General features: G+C 43.5%; 1 protein-coding gene across 2 annotated transcripts; it reads left to right on the forward strand.

Annotated features, from left to right (window-relative positions):
- Window positions 1-1,695: 1,695 nt before the first annotated feature.
- gtf2a2 (general transcription factor IIA, 2) lies at window positions 1,696-8,458 on the forward strand. 2 transcript variants are annotated; one of them, XM_079231287.1, is made up of 4 exons: window positions 1,696-1,794; window positions 4,064-4,168; window positions 4,328-4,489; window positions 8,276-8,458. In XM_079231287.1, the coding sequence occupies exons 1-3, from the start codon at window positions 1,723-1,725 to the stop codon at window positions 4,484-4,486; spliced, it is 336 nt and encodes a 111-aa protein (XP_079087413.1). In that variant the 5' UTR covers window positions 1,696-1,722; the 3' UTR covers window positions 4,487-4,489; window positions 8,276-8,458. The 2 variants fall into 2 exon arrangements, with proteins under 2 accessions (XP_079087413.1, XP_079087414.1); XM_079231288.1 differs by having other exon boundaries at window positions 4,328-4,484; window positions 8,275-8,458.
- Window positions 8,459-9,193: the final 735 nt, after the last annotated feature.

Raw genomic sequence — 9,193 nt, forward strand, 5'->3', positions numbered from 1 at the left:
GTGTTCCATAGCTCTTACGTTGATTTTGGGACATATGGATTGAGAATAAAGGAGGAAGGAATAAACTTATGTTCATCAATCAAGCTGACTCTGAAATCATCAGTACGCTTTGACCATCGTCCGGCTGGGGTCTGCTACAATATTACATACATTATTTGCATTTTTTCACTCTCCTATTGTTTGTTGTTGCTGTTATTTTATTTACACCTCACACACTTAATATGCACATACATACTTGCACTCTTGCACTTCTACTGTTTAAGTTAATTTAAGTTCATTCCTAAATTAATACTCTGTTCTTCTTTCTTTCATCCAGCTATTTTATTGTTATTTTTATTCTTATTACTATTTTTATCTTTATTTTTATTAGTAATATTATTGTATATATCTTATATATCTTTCATCCCTGTTGTTTTTATATCTTATCTTATTTTCTGTGTAAATGGCTGCTACTCGACACGAAATTTCCCTCTGGGGACTAATAAAGTATATATTCATTCATTCATTCATTCATTCATTCATTCATTCACATGCTCCATGTCCCGTGATCCAACATTCACTTGTATAATATTTGAAGATGTCTGGGGGGGGGGTAATTAACACTGTGTACATCATATGTACATATATGTAAATGTATATATATGAGGTTGTAATGTGTGTATGTGCATATATACATATGTGTATGTATACACATGTATACCCTTATGTATTTGTTTTTATTTGTGTGATTATGTGCATGTGCATCTTTATGTATGATAGAAAAATGTACGACATCTGGTGGTAAAATCATTAATCAGGACATTTATTCTTTGCTATTCGTTTGTCTTGGCTTTAGACTCCTCCTCCTTCCCTATGGATTGGCCCTTTATCTCATCACTGGCCTATCATTTAAATCTACTTCCCGTCTATGGGTTGTAGTCTTATTCAATGACACAGACCACATCACCCCCCTCTTTCTTTCTTTGGGTCGTCTATTATTTCATGAGTTTTCAACTCTCTTGTTTTTATTTGTTTTTTATTTTATTTTTTACTTCTCATTTATTTAAATGTTGGAAGAAAAAACACATTTATTCTTAATTGATTACTGTTTCACAGTTATATTAATAATCATATGTTCTGATTATTAATCATATACTGTGTAAAGGCACATACTCTGATGGCTTCTCATGTGACCTACTTTCCTGTTAAAACATACCTATGCTTTTCAAGTGGCCTTGTGATGGTCCCATGGACCCTGGCCCATCCCTGGGTGGGGGGCGGTGGGCGGCCCTGGGGGGCGCCCGGGGAGCAGTTTGGGGGTCTTGCTCAGGGACACTTCGACATGTGAGCTGTGGGGGGGACTGAGGATCGAGCCGACTACCTTGTGGTTGCGGGACTCATCCCCCTGAGCTACAGCCGCCCCAATGTATTTAAAGGTAACTCTCTGTTCATTCTTGCAGCAGTCCAGGATACGCAATTCACATATCATGTTGTGTAATTCTTCTCTGCTTCTTCTTTGCAAAGAATAAATGTCCTGATCAATGATTTTACCACCAGGTCAGGTCAAGGTCTATCAATGTACATGTATTGTGCACATCTTTTCTGTATATGCATATCTAGAAAATCAATACAAGTTTGATTAAAAAAAAAAAGTTGTATTGTGTCTTTATTTTTAAAGGTTAAACCGGAAGTTCCCCCTCTCTGTTTCCGGTGAGGAGCTGGAGGGAAGGAACAGGCTCCATCATGGCGTACCAGCTGTACAGGAACACAACTCTGGGGAACAGCCTGCAGGAGAGTCTGGACGAGCTCATACAGGTGATTCTATTGCATGCATGTAATATGTAAACACACAGCGAGCAGGAGCCGGGTTAGCTCGGAGCTAGCGGGAGCTATGGAGCTCCGTCACAGCTCCATAGCTTTAGTTAGCTGCAACTACGAGCCAACTGCAGCCGCGAGCTAAATGAAGCCGCGAGCTAACTGAAGGGTCGAGCTAACTGAAGCCTCGAGCTAACTGAAGCCTCGAGCTAAATGAAGCCGCGAGCTAACTGAAGCCTCGAGCTAACTGAAGCCTCGAGCTAACTGAAGCCTCAAGCTTAATGCAGCCGCGAGCTAACTGAAGGGTCGAGCTAACTGAAGGGTCGAGCTAACTGAAGCCTCGAGCTAACTGAAGCCTCGAGCTAACTGAAGCCTCGAGCTAACTGAAGCCTCGAGCTAACTGAAGCCTCAAGCTTAATGCAGCCGCGAGCTAACTGAAGGGTCGAGCTAACTGAAGGGTCGAGCTAACTGAAGGGTCGAGATAACTGAAGGGTCGAGATAACTGAAGCCTCAAGCTGCCAACTGAAGCCGCGAGCTAACTGAAGCCGCGAGCTAACTGAAGGGTCGAGCTAACTGAAGGGTCGAGCTAACTGAAGGGTCGAGCTAACTGAAGGGTCGAGCTAACTGAAGCCTCAAGCTGCCAACTGAAGCTGCGAGCTAAATGAAGCCGGGGACTTGAGGTTAGACCTGAGGTTGCAGGCTGTGGAATAAGGGTGAAGTAGTTCAGCCCCATATGATGAGGATTTTAAAGTTAGCAACAAGCTAACTGAATCTGCGGAGCTATCTGAAACTATAAAGTAACGAGCTATCGATGGACCTCAACCCTCTGGCAGGAGGTTGAGGTCCATCAGGACTAAGACCTCACGCCACACTAACAGTTTCTTCCCGTCGGCAGTCGGGCTCATCAACAGAGCCGGGTTCCCCACTGACTGACTATCACAGGACTATTCTCGGACCATTCTTTCGGACCATTTATTTTTATTTTTATTTTTATTCCTTTCTCTCCTCCTACCGGTCACTCCACTGCACAATTCATATTTAAACACTCATGCCACATACACTTAACTTGAATACACTTAATACATACACTTAACTTGAATACACTTAATACATACACTTAACTTTAATACACTTAATACATACACTTAACTTTAACTTAAACACACGTCACTTTAACACACACTTACATTCATGTTAGCTGTTGTCTGAGCATTTTATCCTTAACTTATTTAGACTTTTTGCACTGTTGCTGTCATTGATTGTTGTTTGTCTCGTCTAATGTCTAATGTTTAATGTATGCACCTTCCACCCAACTAAATTCCTCGTCTGTGCAAACATTCCTGGCAATAAACGGTTTCTGATTCTGATTCTGATCTGAAACTATGATGCTACAAGCTAACTGAAGCTAGCTTTGCTTCACAGTGTCACTTAGCTTCAGCTTAGCTCCAGCTTAGCATGTCTGAGCTGAAGCTAAGGAGCCCTAACCACTAAAGCTAGCTTGGCTTCAGCTTAGACGTCACTGCAGGTTTTATCTGATGACGTCTCTGCGTCTTCGCTCCTGAACGCTGTGCTTTTATTGTTTTGATTTATTAGCAATCTTCATAAATGTCACGTTGACATGACACGCAGAGCTTTGGACATTAGACCTAAGGACCCGGACCACATCGTTTAGGCCAACACCAAGGTTCAGGGTCCACACCAACACAAGGTTCAGGGTCCACACCAACACAAGGTTCAGGGTCCACACCAACACAAGGTTCAGGGTCCACACCAACACAAGGTTCAGGGTCCACACCAACACAAGGTTCAGGGTCCACACCAACACAAGGTTCAGAGGCCACACCAACACAAGGTTCAGGGTTCACACCAACACAAGGTTCAGGGTCCACACCAACACAAGGTTCAGAGGCCACACCAACACAAGGTTCAGGGTCCACACCAACACAAGGTTCAGGGTCCACACCAACACAAGGTTCAGAGGCCACACCAACACAAGGTTCAGGGTCCACACCAACACAAGGTTCAGGGTCCACACCAACACAAGGCTTGGGGTCCACACCAACACAAGGCTTGGGGTCCCCTCACCATCACTATTTCCGTTTACTTTATTTAGTCATCTATAGTTGTGATTTAGATCAAACACATTTCAGATCATTAGAAGATCACATATTGTGTTATGGATAAATGTAGTCATTAGTAGTTTTACTGCTGTTATAATCTGCTGAGAACTACTGTGAGGAAGTTAAACAGACCATCATTGTGTGTTCAGACTCAGCAGATCACTCCTCAGCTGGCTCTTCAGGTCCTCCTCCAGTTTGATAAAGCAATCAACACAGCGCTCGCCAACCGAGTCCGCAACAGAGTCAACTTCAGGGTGAGTCCACCTCCTCTGACCTCGGACCCCCGAGCTTTAACCCCCATCTGCCCCCCTAACCCAAGCCTAAACCCTCCTCTGCCCCTAACCCAAACGTGAACCCTCCTCTGCCCCTCTAACCCAAGTTTAAACCCTAATACCGTGCATTCCTACCACCAGGGCTCCCTGAACACCTACAGGTTCTGTGACAACGTGTGGACGTTCGTCCTGAACGACGTGGAGTTCAGGGAGGTGACGGACCTCGTGAAGGTCGACAAGGTCAAGATTGTTGCCTGTGACGGAAAGAGCGAGTCTACTCAGAACAAAAGTGATAAATGATAAGTATGAAAAGATTTCGTTTCATATTTCATACTGACCCGCTCCAGCAGGTTTTGTCAGATATATGTATATACATACACTACCGGTCAAAAGTTTTAGAACACCCCCATTTTCCAGTGTTTATTGAAATTTAAGCAGTTCAAGTCCAGTGAATAACCTGAAATGGTACAACGGTAAGCGGCAAACTGCCAGAGGTTAAACAAAAAAAGAAAGAAAAAGGAAATTAACAAAGGAACGACCATTATAACCCTTAAAAGTGTAGGTCTTTCCTTTAGAGAAATGGCAAAGAAAGCCAAGGTGTCAGTGAGTACAGTTTCCTACACCATCAAAAGGCGTTTGGAAACTGGAGGAAACTCTGACAGGAAGAGGTCTGGCAGACCCAAAGCCACAACAGAATCAGAAGACAAGTTTCTGAGAGTCAACAGCTTGCGTGATAGGCGGCTCACAGGACAACAGCTTCCAGCACAGCTTAACCCTGGTCGAAGTAAGCAACTCTCAGTTTCAACTGAAAAGAAGACTTCAGCTGCAGGTTTGAAAGGTTGAGTGGCAACCTGAACCAAAACGGCTACATTTCATTTCGCTGACACTTTTATCCAAAGCGACTAACAATAAGTGCATTCAACAAACAAGAAGAATCAAGAAAGTACAACTTCTTCAATAAAGTTAAAAGTGCTATCAGTAAGTGCCATTTAAGTGCTACTAAAGTGCTGCTACGGCGCTACCTTCCTTATTCAAGGTGTAGTCAAAAAAGAAGTGTTTGTAGTTTGCGACGGAAAATGTAGAGACTTTCTGCTGTCCTGATCAATCCACCATTGAGGAGCCAGGACAGCAAACAGTCTGACTTTGTAGAGTGTTTAGCTCGCAGTGACGGAGCTACACTCTGATTGGCAGAAGCGGAGCGAACGAGTTGGGGTGTACGGTTTCACTGTGTCCTGGTTGTAGATTGGACCCAATCTGTTCATAGCACGGTACGGGTTAGGGTTCAATGTTTTGAAGCGGATGCTGCAGCCATGGTAACCAGTGAATGGGATCCAGGCGAGAGCAGCGGCCGCAGCAGGAGTTGTCAAAAATCTGCGGTCAAGTCGGACAGTTTTAGGCTGCTTTCAAAGTAAACACAGGAAGTCACAGAAAAAATGACTGTTAGTTCCGAACTTTTGTCTACTTGTAGTTTACAGATCACTTTTGGATCTATTCATATGTGTTTGTAAATATATATTTATGTAAAAATGTGTGTGTAGCTTTGTTCTTTTTATATCTGCCTGTGAAATACATTACTACTGGTGTTGATGGGTTGTATAAATAAGATTTGGTATTAACAACCATACAAGATATGTTTTCAGATTAAACATGAGACGAATAGTCAACAATCGAGCGTTAAGTATTACAACTACACATAAAATAAAGAATTTTCTACAACACGTGGTGTTTGCTGCCAGATCTAAGAGCCAATCAGCTCTCTGATGTGGCGACAGCCAGGCGTTTCCCATCATGCACTGGGCCAGGCAGTCGGGGGAGTGCTACTGCGGCGCCTGGCTCTAAAATCGACGGCCGCCTTGATCTCGTGAGAGTAACGTTGACCACGTGTGCATGACGTCAGAGCAAGTCGGGACCAAGTCGGACGCAAATCTAACCAGCATGCATTGCGTGCCGATCGCCGCCGATCGATTCTGCGCAGAACTGGCTCATCTCGAACGAGCCTATTGATGAGCTGTGCGACGCCGCGCCTCGTGCTTAAAAGTTAGAAAATAGCTAATTGTTTTCCACAATAAGATATTTACTAGTAACTCAATATTAGTTGTTTTTTTTATTTAACTTTATTTTCATTTGTCTAACACAGTGATAGCACTTTTCTTTTTTTTGCCTGATGGAGTGATCTGGTTTACTTGAAAGGGATTGCAATGCTCTTTATTCTATTGTTTATAAAAGCACAGATGGAGTCACTAGTACTGTGAGGTACCACTATGTAGTATGTCCGCCTGTCTGTCCGTGTCTCCGTTGTGCAGCATGGACCTACATGATGTTGTGTAGCATGGACCTACATGATGTTGTGCAGCATGGACCTACAGGATGTTGTGTAGCATGGACCTACAGGATGTTGTGTAGCATGGACCTACATGATGTTGTGCAGCATGGACCTACAGGATGTTGTGTAGCATGGACCTACATGATGTTGTGTAGCATGGACCTACATGATGTTGTGCAGCATGGACCTACAGGATGTTGTGTAGCATGGACCTACAGGATGTTGTGCAGCATGGACCTACATGATGTTGTGTAGCATGGACCTACATGATGTTGTGCAGCATGGACCTACAGGATGTTGTGTAGCATGGACCTACAGGATGTTGTGTAGCATGGACCTACAGGATGTTGTGTAGCATGGACCTACATGATGTTGTGCAGCATGGACCTACAGGATGTTGTGCAGCATGGACCTACAGGATGTTGTGCAGCATGGACCTACAAGATCGTGTTGTTGCGGTAATGTTGGCAGTCAGGGAGAGTTAACTGTCGAGTGTCACACCGAGATTCCTGGCAGTCGGGGTCGGTGCCAACAGTAAGCTGTTGAAGGTAATAGTGAGGTCGTGGGTGGGAAAGCCTTTTCCTGGAAGGAAAAGTAGTTCAGTCTTGTCAGGGTTAATTTTCAGGTGCTGTGTGGACATCCACTGAGAGATGTCAGTCAGACAGGCAGAGATCCGTGCTGCTACCTGTGTTTCTGACTGGGGAAACGAGAGGATCAGTTGGGTGTCATCAGCATAGCTATGGTAGGAAAAGCCATGCGAGCGGATGACAGAGCCGAGAGAGTTGGTGTACAGAGAGAAGAGGAGAGGATCCAGGACGGAGCCCTGAGGGACTCCAGTAGTGAGAGGACAAGGTTCAGACACAGATCCTCTCCACGTTACCCAGTAGGTGTGGTCGTTGAAGTAGGATGAGAAGAGGGAGAGAGCAGTGCCTGTGATACCAAGGTCCTGGAGGGAGGAAATAAGGATCTGGTGGTTCACTGTGTCAAAGGCAGCAGAAAGGTCTAGAAGGATAAGGACATAGGAGAGAGAGAGGCTGCTCTAGCAGTGTGAAGCTGCAGCAAGGAGAGCAGTCTCTGTGGAGGCCTTGAGTCCAGACTGGTGAGGGTCCAGAAGGTGGTTCTGGTGGAGAAAGGAGGAGACTTGTTTAAAGATAGCTCGCTCCAGAGTTTTGGAAAGAAAGGGAAGGCTACCACAGCATCGTGCAGCACCATGCAATACCCTCTGGTATACGCCTAGTTGGTCAGGGGTTCATCATACAGCAAGATAATGACCCAACACTACCTTAGAAGAAAAGAACAAGACGGTAGGCTTCAAATCATGGAATGGCAGCAAAACCCCATCCAGCTTGTTTGGGATGAACTGGACAGAAGGGTGAAAGCAAAGCAACCTACAAGTGCAACACATGTGGGAACTTCTGAACAGTGTTGGGAAGAACTTTCTGAACAATATTTGATTTCCATTGAAGAAAGAATGTCACGAGGGTGTTCGGCTGTTATATCTGCAAAAGGTGGCTACTTTGATGAGTCAAAAATATAGGTTACATTTTGTTAAACGAAATGATTCCATGATTTATTTTTGATCTCCTATTGTTTATTTGTTCTATACTTTACTTTCAAAGTACATTGAGAAATTAAACTGTGTACATTTCAATAAAAACTGGAGAAATTGAGGTGTTCTAAAACTTTTGACCGGTAGTGTATATATCTGTGTACTTTATGTCTGCGTGTTTTCTCTGTAGTCAACGTTCATGTTTTTCTCCCTGCAGACTTCAGCGCTGCAGAGTGAGGACTCTCTTTGTGTCTGATGGAGTCACAGATGGACCTGGACTGTACATATAATTTATTACAGTAGAGTCACGGCGTGTGTGTGTGTGCGCTTTTTTTTTATTAGCCATTTACAGGAAGTTTGTGTTCAGTTTGCTGTTATTATTGAGCTGGATCATCTTTAATAAAAACTTTATTTAAAACTCTGTCCCCTGCTCTTTTGTCATGAAATATTGATGTATGATGTTTTATAAACAATCCTTTTTGCATCGTTGTAACTTGATAGTGAAAATATTCAATGGACTGTACTTGTATAGATCTTCTCTGGTCTTCCAACCACTCATACAATGAAGAGAGGAGCCATGGCCTTCACTGAGTCATGACTCTGTAAAGGCCATGACTCACTGATGGCTCACTGAGTCATGACTTGGTAGCGGCCATGGCTCACTGATTATAAAATATAAATCACTCCCACTACCCCCACTGCGCTCTGCGGATCATAACGCGTGCATCTACTGCCAACATATGAAATGGTGTTAAAGAGAGAAAGAACAAAGGACAGAAGAATCTGTGCTCTGCCTGCAGGAATGTTATGACTGCACTGATGGGACATGTTTCACCAGTCTTGTGATGATTTGGATGAACTTGTTGATGTAACATGCTCATATGCTACCTTTATGCTCATATGCTACCTTCTGCAGGGACATGATCATTCCTTTTAAGCCAGTTCAAATCTACCCTAATAACAAACCATGGGTGAACAAATCTGTCAAGTCCAGCATACAGAAAAACAAACTAGCTTTTAAACAGGGAGTAGCCTCTGATCTGCATATAGCCATCAAAGAGCTAAAAATATAAATTTTACGAGCAAAACATAATTACAAAAAAAAACTAGAGAAGTAGATGGCTACAAATAACCT

The sequence above is a fragment of the Taurulus bubalis genome (assembly GCF_910589615.1).
Source record: "Taurulus bubalis genome assembly, chromosome: 15".
NCBI classification, from domain to species: domain Eukaryota; kingdom Metazoa; phylum Chordata; class Actinopteri; order Perciformes; family Cottidae; genus Taurulus; species Taurulus bubalis.